General features: G+C 47.8%; 1 protein-coding gene across 1 annotated transcript in view; it reads left to right on the top strand.

The window, feature by feature from the left end:
- LOC132407579 (chondroitin sulfate proteoglycan 5-like) overlaps positions 1 to 20,611 on the top strand; it is a 148,394-nt gene that overhangs the window by 110,687 nt on the left and 17,096 nt on the right. Inside the window, exon 3 of the mRNA XM_059994348.1 lies at positions 15,415 to 15,490. Within this exon, the coding sequence (XP_059850331.1) occupies positions 15,415 to 15,490 (76 nt within the window). The remainder of the gene's footprint in view (positions 1 to 15,414; positions 15,491 to 20,611) is intronic.

The following is a 20,611-nucleotide window of genomic DNA, read 5'->3' as shown; positions in this document are numbered from 1 at the left end:
TGGGTGGAATCCTGAAGACAGACTCACAGAGGAACCTGGAAGATTACAGAATGCTCTCCAGAAGTTGGATGTGAATTGAGAGCCCCTGCCTGACACAACATCTACAGATAAACCACGTAATTTAAAAACATGAAGTACTAGTAATTTGGCTGTTTCTTTGACAGAAGGGAGTTCAGGTAAAGGAATAAAGTGTACAGACTTGGAGAAATGATCAACAACTGTGAGAAGGGTGGTATTACCATCTGATGTGGGAAGACTGGTGACAAAATCCAGGGCAATATGGGACCAGGGTCACTTGGGGATCAACAGGGGTTGTAACAGACCAGCAAGTGATCGATTAGAGTTCTTGCCTTGAGTACAGACCGAGCAGGCTGAGATGAAGGTGCGGATGTCAGCTCCCATGGAGAGCCACCAGAACCAGATGAAGACCTGAGTATGCTTGGTTCCAGGGTGACAGGATAACTGGGAAGAATGACCCCACTGTAATACCTGTGAGCAGACAGAGCTGGGCACATAATCTTCTTTTGGAAGAGGACAGCGAGGCTTTGAGAGGAAGTGCGGCGGCGGCCATTTTCAAATTGTCCAATTGCGTCTCAGATCGGAGTTCTGAGAGGCGGGACTGCGCAGGCGTGTGAGGAGGCCTGGGAAGGAGGGAAGATATAAAAAGAATGCAGCCTTAAGAAGCGGGCAGCTTCGTTTGTGGGCAGCGGAGTGCGCCGGAGGAAGAGTGTAGGGCTTGGGCTCAGAGGGCTTAGGCGGAAGAGGGCACAGTAGGCTTATCTTTTAGTTCTTGTATTTTCAGTTATTTGGGAGGTATGAGTGTGAGGGCAGCTTGTTGTTCTCGGTGTCGGATGTGGGAGATCCTGGAGTCTCCGAGCCTCCCGGACGTCCACATCTGCGCCAGGTGCACCGAACTGCAGCTCCTGAGGGACCAAGTTAGGGAACTGGAGCTGCAGCTCAATGACCTTCGCCTGGTCAGGAAGAGTGAGGAGGTGATAGAGAGGAGTTACAGGCAGGTGGTCACTCCGGGGCCATGGAGGCAGATAGGTGGGTCACGGTCAGGAATGGGAAGAGTCAGGTACTAGAGAGTACCCCAGTGGCTGTACCCCTTGACAATAAGTACTCATGTTTGAGTACTGTTGGGGGGGACAGCCTACCTGAAGGAAGTGACAGTGGCCGGGCCTCCAGCACAGAGGACGGCCCTGTAGCTCAGAAGGGTAGGGATAGAAGAAAGAGGACCATAGTAATAGGGGACTCGATAGTCAGGGGTTCAGACAGGCGGTTCTGTGGAGGTGATCGGGAGTCCCGGATGGTAGTTTGCCTCCCTGGTGCCAGGGTTCGGGACATTTCTGATCACGTCCAAGATATCCTGAAGTGGGAGGGTGAGGAGCCAGAGGTCGTGGTACGTGTAGGTACCAATAACATAGGTAGGAAAGGGGAAGAGGTCCTGAAACGAGAGTACAGGGAGTTAGGAAGGCAGTTAAGAAGAAGGACCACAAAGGTAGTAATCTCGGGATTACTGCCTGTGCCACGCGACAGTGAGAGTAGGAATGGAATTAGGTGGAGGATGAATGTGTGGCTGAGGGATTGGAGCAGGGGGCAAGGATTCAAGTTTCTGGGTCATTGGGACCTCTTCTGGGGCAGGCGTGACCTGTTCAAGAAGGACGGGTTACACTTGAATCCTGGGGGGACCAATATTCTAGCGGGGAGGTTTGCTAGGGCTACAGGGCAGACTTTAAACTAGTAAGATGGGGGGACGGGAATCAATTTGAGGAAACTATGGGAGAGGAGGTTAGTTCACCAGTAGAGCAAGTAAGTAGACTGTGTGTGAGGGAGGAAAGGCAGGTGATGGAGAAGGGATGCACACAGCCTGAAGATGTAGGGGAGAAGAAAGAAAAGGATAATAAATTTGAATGCATTGTTAGGGATGAAAAGAGAGGAGGAGGTGGAGAGTATCTTAAATGTATCTATTTTAATGCTAGGAGCATTGCAAGAAAGGTGGATGAGCTTAAAGCGTGGATTGCTACCTGGAATTATGATGTTGTAGCTATTAGTGAAACATGGTTGCAAGAAGGGTGTGATTGGCAACTAAATATTCCTGGATTTAGTTGCTTCAGGTGTGATAGAGTAGGAGGGACCAGGGGAGGAGGTATTGCATTGCTTGTCCGAGAAAATCTTATGGCGGTGCTTTGGAAGAATATATTAGAGAGCTCCTCTAGGGAGGCTATTTGGATGGAATTGAGGAATGGGAAAGGTGTAGTAACATTGATAGGAGTGTTTTATAGGACACCTAATGGGGAGCGTGAGTTGAAAGAGCAAATGTGTAAGGAGATAGCAGATATTTGTAGTAAACACAAGGTGGTGATTGTGGGAGATTTTAATTTTCCACACGTAGACTGGGAAGCTCATTCTGTAAAAGGGCTGGATGGTTTAGAGTTTGTGAAATGTGTGCAGGATAGTTTTTTGCAACAATACATTGGAGTACCAACTAGAGATGGGGCAGTGTTGGATCTCCTGTTAGGGAATGCGATAGGTCAGCTGACAGATGTATGTGTTGGGGAGCACTTCGGGTCCAGTGATCACAATAGCAAAAGCTTCAATATAATTATGGAGAAGTACAGGACTGGACCTAGAGTTGAGATTTTTGATTGGAGAAAGGCTCACTTTGAGGAGATGTGAAGGGATTTAGAGAGAGTGGATTGGGTCAAGTTGTTTTATGGGAAGGATGTAATAGAGAAATGGAGGTCATTTAATGGTGAAATTATGAGGGTACAGAATCTTTAAGTTCCTGTTAGGTTGAAAGGAAAGGTTAAAGGTTTGAAAGCACCATGGTTTTCAAGGGATATTAGAAATTTGGTTGGGAAAAAGAGGGATGTCTACAATAGATATAGGCGGCATGGAATAAAGGAATTGCTCGAGGAGTATAAAGAATGTAAAAGGAATCTTAAGAAAGAGATTAGAAAAGCTGAAAGAAGATACGAGGTTGGTTTGGCAAATAAGGTGAAAGTAAATCTGAAAGGTTTCCACAGTTATATTAAAAGCAAGAGGATAGTGAGGGATAAAATTGGTCCCTTAGAGAATCAGGATGGTCAGCTATGTGTGGAGCCGAGGGAGATGGGAGAGATTTTGAATGATTTCTTCTCTTCGGTATTCACTAAGGAGAAGGATATTAAATTGTGTAAGGTGTGGGAAACAAGTAAGGAAGTTATGGAACCTATGACAATTAAAGAGGTGGAAGTACTGGCACTTTTAAGAAATTTAAAAGTGGATAAATCTCCGGGTCCTGACAGGATATTCCCCAGGACCTTGAGGGAAGTTTGTGTAGAGATAGCAGGAGCTCTGACGGAGATCTTTCAGATGTCATTAGAAACGGGGATTGTGCCGGAGGATTGGCGTATTGCTCATGTGGTTCCATTGTTTAAAAAGGGTTCTAGAAGTAAGCCTAGCAATTATACACCTGTCAGTTTGACATCAGTGGTGGGTAAATTAATGGAAAGTATTCTTAGAGATAGTATTTATAATTATCTGGATAGACAGGATCTGATTAGGAGTAGCCAGCATAGATTTGTGCGTGGAAGGTCATGTTTGACAAACCTTATTGAATTTTTTGAAGAAGTTACGAGGAATGTTGATGAGGGTAAGGCAGTGGATGTAGTCTATATGGACTTCAGCAAGGCCTTTGACAAAGTTCCACATGGAAGGTTAGTTAAGAAGGTTCAATGGTTAGGTATTAATGCTGGAGTAATAAAATGGATTCAACAGTGGCTAGATGGGAGATGCCAGAGAGTAGTGGTGGATAATTGTTTATCGGGATGGAGGCCGGTGACTAGTGGGGTGCCTCAGGGATCTGTTTTGGGCCCAATGTTGTTTGTAATATACATAAATGATCTGGATGATTGGGTGGTAAATTGGATTAGTAAGTATGCCGATGATACTAAGGTAGGAGGTGTTGTGGATAATGAGGTGGGTTTTCAAAGCTTCCAGGGAGATTTATGCCGGTTAGAAGAATGGGCTGAATGTTGGCAGATGGGGTTTAATGCTGAGAAGTGTGAGGTTCTACATTTTGGCAGGAATAATCCAAATAGAACATACAGGGTAAATGGTAGGGCATTGAGGAATGCAGTGGAACAGAGAGATCTAGGAATAACAGTGCATGGTTCCCTGAAGGTGGAGTCTCATGTAGATAAAGTGGTGAAGAAGGCTTTTGGAACGCTGGCCTTTATAAATCAGAGCATTGAGTACAGAAGTTGGGATGTAATGTTAAAATTGTACAAGGCATTGGTAAGGCCAAATTTGGAATATTGTGTACAGTTCTGGTCACCGAATTATAGGAAAGATATCAATAAATTAGAGAGAGTGCAGAGACAATTTACTAGGATGTTACCTGGGTTTCAGCACTTAAGTTACAGAGAAAAGTTGAACAAGTTAGGTCTCTATTCATTGGAGCATAGAAGGTTGAGGGGGGATTTGATCGAGGTATTTAAAATTTTGAGAGGGATAGATAGAGTTGACGTGAATAGGTTGTTTCCATTGAGAGTAGGGGAGATTCAAACGAGAGGACATGATTTGAGAGTTAGGGGGCAGAAGTTTAAGGGAAACACGAGGGGGTATTTCTTTACTCAGAGAGTGATAGCTGTGTGGAATGAGCTTCCTGTAGAAGTAGTAGAGGCCAATTCAGTTGTGTCATTTAAGGTAAAATTGGATAGGTATATGGACAGGAAAGGAGTGGAGGGTTATGGGCTGAGTGCGGGTAAGTGGGACTAGGTGAGATTAAGAGTTCGGCACGGACTAGGAGGGCCGAGGTGGCCTGTTTCCGTGCTGTGATTGTTATATGGTTATATATAATATCATATAACAATATAATGTAATATAAACACGGTTAGTGGGGAATTGACTAGGGGCTGCCTCGCTCTGTTGTGCAGCTTGCACAATGGATTCAATGTCCCATTGCACTGCACCCACAAGGCAGTGAGCAGGGAAGATGATATCAGGTACCTCAGGGGTCTCAGAGGAAGGAAATCTTCGAGAGAGGGCACCAGGTTTTCTATTTGTACAATGTACTGTGTATGTAATCAAAATGGCTTCTTTGGTTTGCTAGAGTAGGAATGCTTTTATGTCTGATAAGTGTTTTTTTCTCTCAGTTGTTTAGCTTTGGACTTGCTGATATGGGGATTGTATTCATTTTTTAACCAATGGGGAATGTTATTATGTCGTGAGGCTGGGAGCTTGGGGGTTTCGCGGTCTTTTCAGGGGAGGCGGGAAGGAGATGCTGAGGAAGGTGGACGTGCACTGCACTGCTCTGTCGACCACCGGGGTGGTCCCAGGTGCAAGGACGTGGAGGTCGGAGGCAAGCGACGAGGGGTCGAATGATTCGATGGTTGAGCTCCAACGATGTGCACTAAACTGACTGAACTTTGATAAGTTGGCGCCTTTTGCTTTATTTTCTTTTCCTTCATATATACTGTATTGCATGGTACTCTTTTAGTTTTAGTAAAATCTTTAAAGTGTATTCTGTAACGGTATCTGGTGTGAGTTTGATATTGTGTGTGTCCGCGTGGCATAAACTTGATTCTCACAGCACCTGCATGTACGGGAGGTGGGGTTGGTGAGTGGCTGGATCTCCTTTTCCCCTAGACATATACCAGCCTGTTGGGTAAGTGTTACATTTGTGGGGGCTCATCCGGGATTGAATTGTCAGGGCTGAGGAATCGCGCAGGCAGCACAGCGGAGATGGACAGAGATAAGTTTGTTAACTGGTGCGAGTTGGAAGATGTACTGGTGCAGTATGCCTGTGTAGTGAGTGGGTGGATTTTCGAGTTTGAGGAGATGCGTTAGTGCGGGGGTTAAGTTTGGTAAAGGGTATTGGGCAGGTAGAATTGGTAGCTAGACGGTGTGGTAAAGAGGTGGAGTCTAGCTGGGTGTTGGTTCTTACGAGTGCTGACGTCATGACGTTGGAACTGCCGGCGACGGTCAGTGTTCCAGTGGAGGCGGGGCCATGGGGACTCCACACTCTCTCCGAGGGTGAGGATGATGAGGTACCAGAGGAGGAGCTAGAGCTAGAGGTGGCCCCCGGAGAGGTGCCCGTCTCTAGTAAAGGGGGGTCCGAGGGGGAAGGCGTGACTAGGCCCCACCCCCCCAAGGTAGGGTGGAAGCCTCAGAGCTGGCGGCCGCACTTAACTCCCTGGCAGGAGAGGCCGAGAGGCCACAGTTGAAGCTGCGGGTGATCTCTGGAGCCAAGCCTACCCTGGATGGGGAGGTGGACTATGAGACCTGGATTGAGCATACGTCCTTGATGTTAGAGGAGTGGCCAGGCTCAGAGGAGGAGAAGAGGCAGCAATTGGTGGGAAGTTTGAGGGGTTCAGCAGCCAAAACAGTCCAGGAGTTGAAAGCTGAAAAGCCTGGGGCTTCAGTGGAGGAATGCGTAGAAGTTTTGGAGGGAGCGTTTGGGTTGTCAGGGGAACCCTGGCTGCTTTTAGCAGAGTTTCAATGCCTGGAACAACGAAGAGGGGAAAAGCTCTCCGGGTACATATTTCAGATGGAGGGGATGCTTACGGGGTTGTGGTGCCGGGGGGTATGAAGGCGCCTGATGTGGCTAGCGTGAGGATGAGTCAGATATTCAGTGGCTCTCTGGAGGAGGACAAGGTGGTGTGGACTATCCAGCAGGCTTATAGGAAGGGCCCCCCTCCATCCTTCGGGCAACTGATTAGAGAGGTGCGAGAGGAAGAGAGAGCGTTGGGGCGGAAAAGGGGCTCGGGCCACTGGGAGCAATCCTCAGCAATACAGGAAGTGGTGGCTGGGTGGAGGACTGAAAACCCCCAGGGGAGTAGGGACCCCCCTCTGGAGGGGAAGAACAGGGAAGTTACTCACTCCCGGGGGCGGCCCGTGCTGTGGGTTGGGAGCGGGGGCCTTCCTGGAAGAGGAGGGGCGGCGGGCAGCGTGTGCTTTAACTGTGGGAAAGAGGGGCATTTCAGGCGGGACTGTGGGCGGCTAAGGGTGTGCTATAGCTGTGGAGAAGGAGGACACTTTCAATGGGATTGTGAGAGACAAGGAGCCCAGCGGAGGGCAAGCCTCCCTGCGACTAAGAAGGGAGAGGTGTCAGGAAACTTAGGAGAGGCTCAGTGAGGGAACGGACTGGAGCCTCTGGAGGAACACGTTCCCAGAGATCAGCCAGGGGACCACCGGGTGCCCAAGCCTCTATTCCGGATGGGCTGATAGGACCCCGTGCCAGTGTGTGTCTACAGATAGAGGGAGTTTACGCAAAAGCTGTTCTAGATACGGGATCGCAGGTGACCTTATTGTACCGGTCTTTCTACAACAAATATCTAAAGCATTTGCCCGTAACCCCATTTGGCGCCCTGCAGATTTGGGGTGTGAGCGAGGGTGAGTACCTGTACAATGGGTACCTATCGGTGAGATTGGAGTTCTCGGAGGGCGATGTGGGAGTGTCTGAAGCTATTGAGATGTTGGTGTTGGTGTGTCCGGACCCGGTGGAAACCGGTGGTGCTGCCCTCCTGGTGGGGACTAACTCCCCCGTTGTGCGACAGCTCCTGGGAGCTTGTAAGGAGAAAGGGGGGGGGGAACACTTTCTGGAGACCCTCTCGGTGCATCCAGTGTTTCGAGTGGTATTTGAAGAAGGGATTGCCCCCCCAAGGGCTGGACCCGGAGTGTAAACGAGGGACGGTGTGGTGTACGCAAGCGAGGCCCAAGGTGATCCGACCAGGGGAGGTAGCACTCGTGATGGGGACCCCCAGATTCCCCGGAGTGCCGACGGGCAAAGCCCTGTTAGTAGACGCCTTGGACGATCTTGAAGGGGAGACACGATTTCCAGCGGGGGTGCTGGTGAGGCCTGAAATGCAAAGACCAGGGGTGGTACATGCAAGGCGTATAGCCGTAAGTGTCAGGAACACTACGGCAAGAGAAATCACCTCTAAGAGAAGAATGCCACTAGCGCATCTGTTCCCGGTGACGGTAATGTCTAGCACACCAGTGAGGACCCCTAACGGGAGGGGATTGGAGCATCGAAGGGAGCTGACCGCTGAAGCCTTTAACTTCGGGGATTCCCCTGTGTTGCCGGAGTGGAAACGTAGGCTGGTGGAGAAGATGCTGAAGATGGAAGCTGTTTTTTCTCGGGGCAAGTTTGATGTGGGCTGCTCCAAAAGCAATCGCCACACTATCCGGGTGATGGAGGACACCCCGTTCCGAGAAAGATCCCAGCGGATGTTGAGGATGTGCGGCAGCACTTGTGCAAGTTGAAGGAGGCCGGAATCATAGCTGAGTCTCGAAGTCCTTATGCGTACCCAATAGTGGTGGCACAGAAGATTGGGAGGGTGCGCATGTGCATTGACTACAGGACGTTGAATCGGCGAACTGTCCCTGATCAATATACTGTCCCAAGAGTCGAGGATGCGTTGGCCTGCCTGAGTGGAGCGAAACGGTTCAGTGTGCTGGACTTAAGGAGTGGGTATTACCAGATCCCGATGAGTGAGGGTGATAAAGAGAAGACAGCCTTTATCTACCCACTGGGGTTATTCCAGTTCGAACGAATGCCCCAAGGCATACCGGGGGCCCCAGCCACCTTCCAGAGGCTCATGGAGAGACCTGTGGGGGATATGAATCTGCTGGAGGTTCTGGTGTACCTGGATGATTTGATAGTGTTTGGATCGACTTTGGAGGAACACGAGGAGAGGCTGTTAAAGGTATTAAGCTGGCTTAAGGAGGAAGGGCTGAAGCTTTCCCTGGACAAATGCCAGTTCTGCAAGTCGTCAGTCAGCTACGTTGGCCATATCATTTCGCGAGAGGGAGTGACTACTGATCCAGCCAAGATAGAGGCCGTGACCACCTGGCCAAAACCACAGAAAGTGAGCGCTCTACGCTCGTTTTGGGGGTTCTGTGGGTATTACCGCCGATTCGTGAAAGGATATGCCAGAATGTGACACCCGTTGACTCAGCTGTTGTGTGGCTATCCCCTGGTGGGGAAGAAAGGGAAGGGGGATGGAGGCAAGACGCAGGAGGATACTGGAACCTGGTGGAACCTTTTGGCTCGAGATGGGATGATCAATGTGAAGAGGCATTCCGACCTTTGAAAAGGGCGCTGACCCAGGCCCCGGTGTTGGCTTTTGCCGATCCTCAGAAGCCATATGTGCTGCACACAGATGCCAGCCGAGAGGGTCTCGGGGCTGTTCTGTACCAGGAGCATGGCAAAGCATTGAGACCTGTAGCCTTTGTCTGCCAAAGCTTGTCGCCATCGGAGAGAAACTATCCCACTCACAAGTTGGAGTTCCTGACGCTGAAGTGGACAAGTTGAGCGATTACCTGTATGGAGCCAAGTTTGAGGTGAGAACGGATAACAATCCTCTCACTTATATTTTGACTTTGGTGAAGCTGGATGCCACAGGACATCGGTGGCTGGCGGCCTTGTCGGTATATGATTTCAGCCTGAAGTACCGCCCCGGAAGCAGGAATGTTGATGCGGAAGCTTTGTCATGTCAGGAGCCGGGGAAACAGGAGAAGGACGAGGATTGGGAGAGTGTCCCTGTCCCTGGAGTGAAGGCAAGGTGTCAGTTTGCTATCACGGTGAAGGCCGAGGGAAGACGAAGGCTGGAGTAAGCAGTGGATCATTTAGGGTTTTTTGATGACGCCATACCCCTAGCTTACTGTAACCTGACCGCACTGGGGACTAAACTGTTGCCAGAACTGAGTCTGGGGGAAGTGGCAGCTGCTCAGCAAAATAACCCGGGTCTTGGCACTGTGTGGAGAGCGGTAGAGAAGGGGGATGGGGCGTTGGCTGAGAAGGAGGAACACCCGTCCATGCCTCTGTTATTGAAGGAGTGGTCTGGGTTAAAATTAAAGAACCAAGTCTTGTACCGGGTCACGACACCTCAGGACCAACCCCGCTGTTGGCAGCTGGTCCTGCCGGAGAAGTATCAGCAGACTGTACTCCAGGCCTTACATGATGATTCTGGACACTTGGGGGTGGAAAAGACCTATGGATTACTCAAAGACCGGTTCTACTGGCCCCGGATGAGGGGGGAAGTCGAAGAATACTGTAGGGGATGCCGTCGTTGCATCCAGAGGAAGACCCTGCCAGCGTCGGCGGCTCCATTGTCGCACTTGTGGAGTGTGGGACCTCTGGACCTGGTGTGTATGGATTTTCTGGCGATTGAGCCTGACACCAACAACACCGCGAATGTCTTAGTTATCACCGATCATTACACTCTCTATGCTCAGGCATTTCCCACTAAGGATCAGAAGGCGACGACAGTGGCGAAGGTGTAATGGGAGAAGTATTTTGTTCATTACGGCCTTCCCAGGCGAATCCATAGTGATCAGGGGCGGGACTTTGAGAGCCGCCTTATCCATGAATTACTGACTATGCTTGGGGTTGAGAAATCCAGGACTACCCCTTATCACCCACAGGGAGATCCTCAGCCAGAGAGGTTCAACAGGACCCTGTTGGATATGCTCGGGACGCTGGAGATTGGGCAGAAAATTAAGTGGAGTCATCATATTGGATATTTGGTCCACTGTTACAATTGTATTCGCAATGATGCTACAGGGCACTCGCCTTATTATCTGATGTTCTGGCGGGAAGCGAGGTTGCCCATTGACTTGTGTTTTGAGGCTGAGGTGGGTGAATTACCTGGGAAGCCCTTCCCCTACTGAGTTGGGCAAGAGGAGGTAAGGTGTTGATGGTCAAATGGAGAGGCAGCCAGCATTGGACGGAGAGAGGGTGGAACCCAAACATGAGCCAGAGAGTTCTCAGGTGAGGGGGGAACCCCATGAGGGAGGGAGTGAGGATCTGACAGGTAGACCTGGGGTGTCCGAGGCAGAGGGTTCGCAGGTGAAGAGGGAGCCCAGTGAGGCGGAAGGGTCGGCAGAAGGGGTACGGATATCTCAGAGAAGTAGGCGCCTGGAGCAGTGACATATGTGGTGCCAGGAGAACCAAGTGTGATTTCTACTGCTCTGGATAGTTATGTCGCTGATTTCTGCACCTGAGTTGGGTTTTGTGTGTTGCAAGAAGCCTTGGGGAACTCTGGTAATGTCATGAGGGCATGACATTTGCTGATGGGGGGGAGAATATACAATGTACTCTGTAGGTAATCAAAATGGCTTCTTTGGTTTGTTAGAGTAGGAATGTTTTTATGTCTGATAAGTGTTTTTTTCTTGCAGTTGTTTAGCTTTGGACTTGCTGATGTGGGGATTGTATTCATTTTTTAACCAATGGGGAATGGTATTTTTTCTTGTGAGGCTGGGAGCTTGGGGGTTTCACGGTCTTTTCAGGGGAGGCGGGAAGGAGACGTCGAGGAAGGTGGATGTGCGCTGCACTGCTTGGTCGACTACCAGGGTGGTCCCAGGTGCAAGGACGTGGAGGTCGGAGGCAAGCAACAAGGGGTTGAATGGTTCGATGGTTAAGCTCCAACGATGTGCACTAAACTGACTGAACTTTGATAAGTTGGCGCCTTTTACTTTATTTTCTTTTCCTTCATATATACCGTATTGCATAGTACTCTTTTAGTTTTAGTAAAATCTTTAAAGTGTATTCTGTAATGGTGTCTGGTGTGAGTTTGATATTGTGTGGTATGCATGGCATAAATTTGATTCTCACAACACCTGCGTGTATGGGAGGTGGGGTTGGTGTGTGGCTGGATCTCCTTTTCCCCTAGACAGATACCAGCCTGTTGGGTAAGTGTTACATATTCTTGGAACTGGGGCAGAAAGGCAGAATAAAATTGAATCTTGAGAAAACAGGGACCAACAACCTTGATAGAAGTTGAGGTGCTTGGCAGTACAGTTATTTTCCAGGTTCTTGTGATTAGTCCAGACTAAGAATGACACCTTGGCTCCCTCCAGCCAATGCCTCCACTCCTCCAGAGCTAGCTCACAACCAACAGCTCCTGGTTTCCGACATCGTAATTCCGCTCCGTGGGAGTGAGGAGGTGAGAAAAGGTGGTGCAGGGGTGTACCTTCTCATCCTTGGCCGAGCGCTGAGAGAAAACAGCTCCTAAACCAATGTTAAACGTATCCACCTTCACAATGAACTGCCGTTCAGTGTTGGGTTGAATCAGGATGGTGGCAGAGGTGAAACGTTCTTTCAGGTCAGAGAATGCTTTTTCAGTAGCAGGGGACCAGGAGAATCTGACAGACGATGAGGTAAGAGTAATGAGTGGTGCAGCCAGTGTACTGTAATTTCTGATGAAGTGGCAATAGAAGTTAGCAAAGCCCAAAAAGGCATTGCGACTCCCGATGAGTGGAGGGTTGGGGTCATCCAACCACTGCCTTGGCCTTCTGTTGGTCCATCTGAATGGAACCACCTGGGGAAATTACATACCCCAGGAAGGAGACAGTACTGCGATGAAACTCACATTTCTCAGCCTTCACAAAGAGCTGGTCCTCCAGAAGGCACTGGAGGACTCTGCGAACATGACCTGTGTGTTCGGCAAGGGACTTGGAGCAAAAAAAATCAAAACGTTGTCAAGATACACAAAAACAGATTGGTAAGCATGTCCCTGAGAACACCATTTACCAGGGCTTGGAAGACGGCGGGGGCATTGGTGAGACCAAATGGCAAGACCAGATACTTGTAATGGCCTGAGGTGGTGTTGAAGACCGTCTTCCACTTGTTCCCTTTGCAGATGCGGACAAAATGATAGGCGTTATGGAGATCAAGTTTGGTGAAAACTGAGGATCCTCACAGTAGTTCAAATGCCGAGGTCATGAGTGGAAGAGGGCAAAGGTTCTTAACAGTGACTTCATTCAGTCCCCAGTTATCAAAGCATGGATGTAAGGAGCCGTCCTTCTTTTCAACAAAGAAAAAACCAGCACCAGCAGGGGAGGAAGATGGCCAGATGATGCCTGCAGCCAGACACTCTTGAATGTACTTATTCATGGCTTCTGTTTCAGGTACAGACAGGGAATGCAGGCTTGGGGGAGATGTGCCAGGCAATAGATCAATGGTGCAGTCATATGGATGATGAGGCAGCAGGGAAAAGGCCCAGGACTTGCTGAACACAACCTTGAAGACCATTTATTCAGGAGGGATGGCACTAAGGTCCGGAAATTCCTTGGGGGGGATTAGGACCTGGAGATAAGGGGATCTGAGCATGGTGGGGGCAGTGGGAGTGACAGAATAGGCTCCAGCCTACAATCTTGCAACTGAGCCAGTCTATGTGAGGTTGTGTTTAACTAACCAGGGATGACCCAGGACGATGGGAGCTTGAGGAGAGTCAATAACATAAAGGGTTAACTGTTCATGATGGTTGCCGGATAAACTGAGACTCACTGGGGCTGAGACATGGACGATGTTAACCAGTCTCTGACTGTTCAAGGTGTTGGCCATCAATAGTGACTGGAGAGCAGATGTGGGTAATCCCCACCGGGCAACCAAGCCGTATTCGATGAAACACCCCGCAGACAGGGTTCATGTCCTACTGGTGAGCACTTGGCTTTTACTGGGCAGGTGGAGATGAAATGGCCTGGTTGGCCACAGTACAGACAGGAACGGGTGCTGATTCTCCTTTGTCTTTCAGTCGGTGTCGGGGGGTATGGTGAACCTTCATAGCTTCGGGCTCTGGAACGGGAATTGTAGATAGGAACAAACGGCAGGGCAATGTAAACTGACAAGGAGCTTTGAACTCACCCAGTGCCCCAGGGGCCCTCTGGAACCCCTCCCTCTATGGCACTGCTGAAGGCGAACATCAATACAGAAGGCCAAATCCACCAGGGCTTCAAAGGTGGCAGGAAGGTCTTGAGTGACCAGTTCATCTTTGATGTTCAGGAAGGTGTCGTACTGTGCCTCCGAGTTCCAGCAGCTGGAGGTAGCTAGGGTCCAGAACTCTATGGCATAATCAGATACAGATCTGTGCCCCTGGTGCTTGTGCAGTATTTCACAGGCAGCCTCTCTCCCATGTTTGGAGCAATCAAACAATTTTCGATCTCCTCAGAAGATAACTGAAAACTAATGCAGAAAGGTGAACCTGTCTCCCAGACAGCCGTTTCCCATTCTCTCACCCAACCGGACAGTTGGGTGATGACGTAGGCTACCTTGGCTCGATCAGTCGGAAATGTTGTTGGTTGCAATTCAAAAATGAGGGTGCACTGGGAAAGAAAAGAGCGGCAGGTACCGGGCTCACCTGAGTACTTTTCTGGAGGAGGCTCTTGGACAGGAGGAGTGAGTGAGAATGCAGAGGGCAGGACAGAAAATGCAGTTGCAGAATGTTGATGGGTGCTCTGGGACAGCTGGAGTGACTGAGTCTGGGCCACAAGATCGGCTACATTGGCAGAAAGCGACTCCACTGCCCTGAACATGGTGTCCAGCTGGTTCTGGTGTCTCCCCAGCATCACTCCATGTTGTTCCAGGACACCTCTCAGATGACCGGGGTCTGCTGGATCCATCCTGGCCAGATTGAACTGTCAGGACACTGAAGTAGGAACCCAATCGCAGACCCAGTACTGTGCGCACTGTGATATTTACTGAGTAGCAAATCCAGGGGGGCAACAAAGTCGGCATCAACGTTCAGGCAGAGATCAAAACATTCAGAGAAATCCAAAAACCAGAATCTGGAAACAGGCAGAGTCAATGGACAGACAGACTGACTTCAGTTACAAACGCTGGAAAGGCTCAGGAAAACTCACTGGCACACTCTGGCAACAAACAGGTGAAAACACAGGACTGAAATATACTGAGTAATAAACAGAGAGGAAGATGATAGGTGGAGCACAATAAGACACAAGTGGAAGCAAAACAGGTAATAATGAGAAACAGACAAGAGACGGAGTACTCAGTGATACAGGGGCTGGAGTATAGCAGGAGCGGGGACAGGATCAATGGGGCATGAAAACAAATAGGAACACATGGCAATACAAAACCACAGACTGATGGCTAGGGGGGAAACACTCAAAAAGACAGTTCAACTGGAGGTACTGACACTGACAGACTTTTCAATCTGAAACTCAAACACACTTTATTTTATTTGTGTACAAGGAGAACAGCCCAGCCCCTGTCACCACATTGTTCTGAACTCTGAACAGAGAAATGCCACTTTTATGCAAAACTGAGTTGCAGTAACAGATATTGACCATTGGTAAACTGCAAGATCGATACACATTTAGTAATGCAAAAGAAACTTCACTGACAACTGATGATATTTTGAAGTTGGTTGAGCAATTGTCCATTAGTTGGTGAGTGTGCCTCACTTACCTCATCTCCAGGCCATGGTGTGCAAAGGAAAGCTCTGTTCTTCAAAAACCTTTCCTGACAGGACTGTTTGCACTCCATCTACACTCTAATGGGTATAATGTTAACCCTTACCTTACCACAACTTATGTTTCATTTGTTCTTTGGGTGAGATTATGTGGTTATTTATAGGATACCTGCAGTAATGCAGTATATTAAATGAAAATGTATCTGTTTTTCAGCAAATACAGGCCCCAGCTGGAACAACACAATGACAATTTTTCTCTCTCCACCATTGCTGAAGGATCCCAGGCAAACGTAAGAGCATTATGCAGCACTTGATCACTTCTGTTACCTCATGCTTCCTATGATGGTATTGCATGCCAGGTAATCTCTATGCACCATTTCATCCATCATTATGCACCACTTCATCACTTCTGTTGCATGTGAGGTAACCACTACCTGTGTGTTTCTAGACGTCTGTAGGGAAAAAATAGACCCTTTTTAAACATGTTTAGAAATTTCAGAACTTCGGGGAAAAAATCTTGCTAAAGCAGTAGGAGATCTTTCTCATGAATGATAATCAGATTGCTGGATACATTAACACAATATTTGGCTGTGTAAACAGGCTTAGTGAAGTGAAAAGACCATTAAGACATGGGGCCAGTATTAGGTTATTCAGCCCATTGAGTCTGCTTTGCCATTCTATCATGGCTGACTTATTATCCCTCTCAACCCCATTTGCTGCCTTCTCCCCGTGACTAGTCAAGAACATAACAGCCACTGGCAATAATTCCACAGATACATCACCTTTGCCTAAAGAAATTCATCTTCATCTCTGTTTCTTCTGTTCTGAGACTGTGCTTCTGGTCCTTGACTCCTCCACTATAGGAAACTTCCTCTCCACATCCACTCTATCTACGCCTTTCAATGTTCGCTAGGTTTCAATGAGGTCATCCCTTCATTATTCTAAACTCCAGCAAGTACAGGCCAAAACCATCAAACTCCTACCATAGGTTAACTTTTTCATTCCCGGGATCATTCTGGTAAACCTCCTCTGGACCCTCTCCAATGTCAGCAGACCATTTCTCAGATAAAGGTCCCAAAACTGCTCACCATATTCCAAATGCAATCTTAAGGATGTTTTCATCATTGGCATTTACTTCAGCAATAGACTGATGATAATTAGAACTTCCAAGTATGTCCAGTTTTAATGGAGACTAAGACCGTAAGACCATATGACATAGGAGTAGAATTGGACCATTGAATACGCTCTGTCATTTGATCATGGCTGACTTATTTTTTCTTTGCATCCCCATTCTCCTGCCTTCTCCACATATTAATTATTTTTATTTGTTCTAGGGACATGGATATCATTGACATGGTCAGGATTAGTATCTATCACTACATGCCCTAAGATGTTGATGATGGTGAGCCATACTGGTACAACTGAAAGGCTTGATCAGTCAGAGGGAAATCTTGGGTGTGGGACCAGACACGCATAAATCAGATCAGATAGGGCTGGCTGGCTAAGGTTTTAGCCATCAGAATTATTGTAAGTGACCTCTTTTAGTGCAATCTTTCCAAAGGAGCAGAGAAAAGATCAAATTTATATCACAGAAATAAGCCATTCAGTCCATTTATTCATGTAGGGCTCCTTCTGATTTCTGAAAGGAAGTCTGATTTCAACTGTATATAGCCTTGGTAAGACCACACTTGCAAGGATCGATTGCCTTGGAAAGATCACACCTAGACAATTGTATGCACTGATGTTTCCTTACCAAAGAAAGATGGACTTGCCATGAAAAATGTGCAGTGAAGATTTATTGGACATGTTCTGGGGAGGAGTGATTGATTAAACTAGTGCTGCATTCTCCCGCAATCCGAGAACTGAGAGAAGTCCCCATCAAGATGATATTACAGTGATCCAACTGCGAGAGCCATTGTCTTCAAGCTCCAGTAACTCAAGTTCAGTCCTACCCTGTAATGTTGGTGTGCAGTTTGCATGTTCTACTTGTGACCGCGGGGGTTTCCTCCAGGAGCTCCTGTTTCCTCCCACACTCCAAACGTTGCAGGATGATTGGTTAAAATTTCAAAGTGTTGCAGTACATTTATTATCAAAGTATGTATACAGAACACAACCCTGAGATTCATCTACCTGCAGGCAGTCAAGGAACAAAGAAACACCATAGAATCTACAGGGCCCCCAAAATGGTGCAGGAGCCACAGCCACTAAGTCAGTCAGGGCTTGAAATATTTCCCTTCTTTGAAGAGTCCAGGAGCAGGAATAGTTTGACCACAAGGAGTGCTCATAGATAGATCCATAGTATCATACCACAGAAGTAGACCCTATAACGGTTCTATCATCTTGGGAATCTAATTGCTCAATCCTTGTCGTAGAACCCTGGTTTTTCTATCCTATTTTAATCAGCAGATTCAATTTTGCCACTCTCAAGTCTGTAGTCACTCTTTTATAATCTATAGTTTTCAGAAGTTACTAACAAAGCTCTCCCCTCTTTGAGTGCCAAGCTTTAGAAGTTTCAGAAAGGACAGGGAGGGAGGCAAAAGAGGAGGGGGTGTGGCACTGTTGATCAGAGATAGTGTCACGGCTGCAGAAAAGGAGGAAGACATGGAGGGATTGTCTACAGAGTCTGTGTGGGTGGAAGTTAGGAACAGGAAAGGATCAATAACTCCACTGGGTGTTTTTTTATAGACCACCCAAAGGTAACAGGGACATCAAGGAGTAGATAGGGAGATAGATTCTGGAAAGGTGTAATAATAACAGGGTTGTCGTGGTGGGAGATTTTAATTGCCCAAAGATCAATAGGCATGTTCCTAGAGCGAGGGGTCTAGATGGGGTGGAGTTTGTTAGGTGTGTTCAGAAAGGTTTCCTGACACAATATGTAGATAAGTCTACAAGAGGAGAGGTTGTACTTGATCTGGTATTGGGAAATGAACCTGGTCAGTGGGAGAGCGTTTTGGAGATAGTGATCACAATTCTATCTCCTTTACCATAGCATTAGAGAGGAGTAGGAACAGACAAGTTCGGAAATTGGAGTAAGAAGAAATATCAGACAGGAAATTGGAAGCATAAATAGGGAACAGATGTTCTCAGGGAAATGCAGAAATGTGGCAAATGTTCAGGAGATATTTGCATGGAGTTCTGCATAGGTAGTTGCAATGAGACAGGGAAAGGATGGTAGGGTACAGGAACTGTGGTAAATCTAGTCAAGAAGAACAGAAAAGCTTACGAAAGGTTCAAAAAACTAGGTAATGACAGAGATCCAGAAAATTATAAGGCTAGCAGGAAGGAGCTTAAGAAAGAAATTAGGGGAGCCAGAAGGGGCCATGAGAAGGCCTTGGCAGACAGGATTAAGGAAAACCCTAAGGTTTTCTAAAGTTTTATTAAAACCTAAAACTAAAAAACTAAACCTAAAACCTAAAACCATAAAGTTTTCTACAAGTATGAGAAGTGCAAGTGGATAAGTTATGACAGAATAGGACCAATCAAGAGTGCTAGTGGAAAAATGTGGATGGAACTAGAGGAGATCGCAGAGGTACTTAATGAGTACTTCAGTATTCACTACGGAAAAGGATCTTGGCGAGTGTACGGATGGATGACTTAGAGTGGACTGAAAAAGCTTGAGCATGTAGATATTAAGAAAGAGGATGTGTTGGAGCTTTTGGAAAGCATCAAGTTGGATAAGTCACCAGGACCGGACGAGATGTACCCCAGGCAACTGTGGGAGGCAAGGGAGGAGATTGCCAAGCCTCTGGTGATGATCTTTGCATCATCAATGGGGACAGGAGAGGTTTCAGAGGATTGGAAGGTTGCAGATGTTGTTCCTTTATTCAAGAAAGGGAGTAGAGATAGCCCAAGAAATTATAGACCAATGAGTCTTACTTCAGTGGTTGGTAAGTTGATGGAGAAAATCATGAGAGGTAGGATTTATGAACATTTGGAGAGGCAAAATATGATTAGGAATAGTCAGCATGGTGTTGTCAAAGGCAGGTTGTAATTTACGAGCCTGATGGAATTTTTTAAGGATGTGACTAAACACATCGATGAATTTCAGCAAGCCATTTTATATTGAGAAAGTAAGGAGGCATAGGATCCAAAGGGAGATTGCTTTGTGGATCCAGAACTGGCCTGCCCACAGAGACAAAGAGTTGTAAATGGTTCATATTCTGCATGGAGGTCGGTGACCAGTGGTGTGCCTCAGGGATCTGTTCTGGGACCCCTATTCTTCATGATTTTTATAAATGACCTGGATGAGAAAGTGGAGGGGTGGGTTAGTAAATTTGCTGATGACACAAAGGTTGGGGGTGTTGTGGACAGTGTGGAGGGCTGTCAGAGGTTACAGCTGGACATGTTACAATGAACGAAGGAAGCAAACCCAAGTGCAGAAGTGCAGGACACAGGCACGGAGATTCAGTTACGCGGGCATAAACACCAAACAGGAGGGATCTTGACTTGGAGCCTTGACTCAGAGAGATGGAGTCTCATAGGTAAACCTTGAAACTATAGCTAAACTTAGAACAAACGTTTCTAAGATAACGTAGTTATCTCACAGGAAAAAGACCAATGAACTGGCAACTAGTGGTTGTGAGGCCGGGGTTCTTATACTACAGTTCTAGATGGAAACCAGGTGTGCTGTCATCACAGCAAATTAGAAGTAATTGGGAAATAAATGGTCAAAACTGTAGCACAATCAACAGAAATTAGGAGCAAGATAGGGAATAAACGATCGGGACCATGACAATACCCCACCTCAAAGGGAGTCTCCAGGTGATCCACCAGGCTTGTCCAGATTGTCCTGATGGAAATTCCAGATGAGGGAGGGGTCCAAGATGAAGGATCAGGGAATCCAGGAACGTTCCTCTGGGCCGTATCCCTCCCAATTGACCAGGTATTGGAGGCCCCTGTCTCGGTGGCGCACAGCCAATAATCACCGGACAGTGTACGCTGGGTGGTCATCAATGAACTGGGTGGGTGGAAGGGGTTCAGCAGGAGGGCACAAAGGGCTGACAGATGTTTGCTTCAATTGGGAAATGTGGAATGTAGGATGGATGTGCATAGATTTGGGCAGTTTGAGTCGGACCGCTGAGGGGTTGATAATACTCTTAATCTCAAATAGTCCCAGGAAATGGGGGGCGAGTTTCTTGGGCTCGTTTTTTGGGGGGCATATCTTTAGAAGAGAGCCAAACCTTCTGCCCAGGCCGATAATCAGGTGCAGGAATCTGATGGCAATCGGCAATCCTCCGCTTGCGGTTGGTTGCGTGGAGCAGGGCCGCGCGTGTGTCTTTCCAGATTTTGCGGCACCAGTGCAGATGGGCCTGAACAGAAGGCACAGCAATGTCATCTTCATGAGCGGAGAACAGAAGGAGCTGGTAACTGAGGGAACATTCAAAGGGCGACATTCAGATGGTGGTGCTGAC

The sequence above is a fragment of the Hypanus sabinus genome, chromosome 1 (genome assembly GCF_030144855.1).
Source record: "Hypanus sabinus isolate sHypSab1 chromosome 1, sHypSab1.hap1, whole genome shotgun sequence".
NCBI lineage: Eukaryota > Metazoa > Chordata > Chondrichthyes > Myliobatiformes > Dasyatidae > Hypanus > Hypanus sabinus.
Note: the sequence above shows the minus strand (reverse complement) of the source record. Positions and strands in the feature narration are given on the sequence as shown.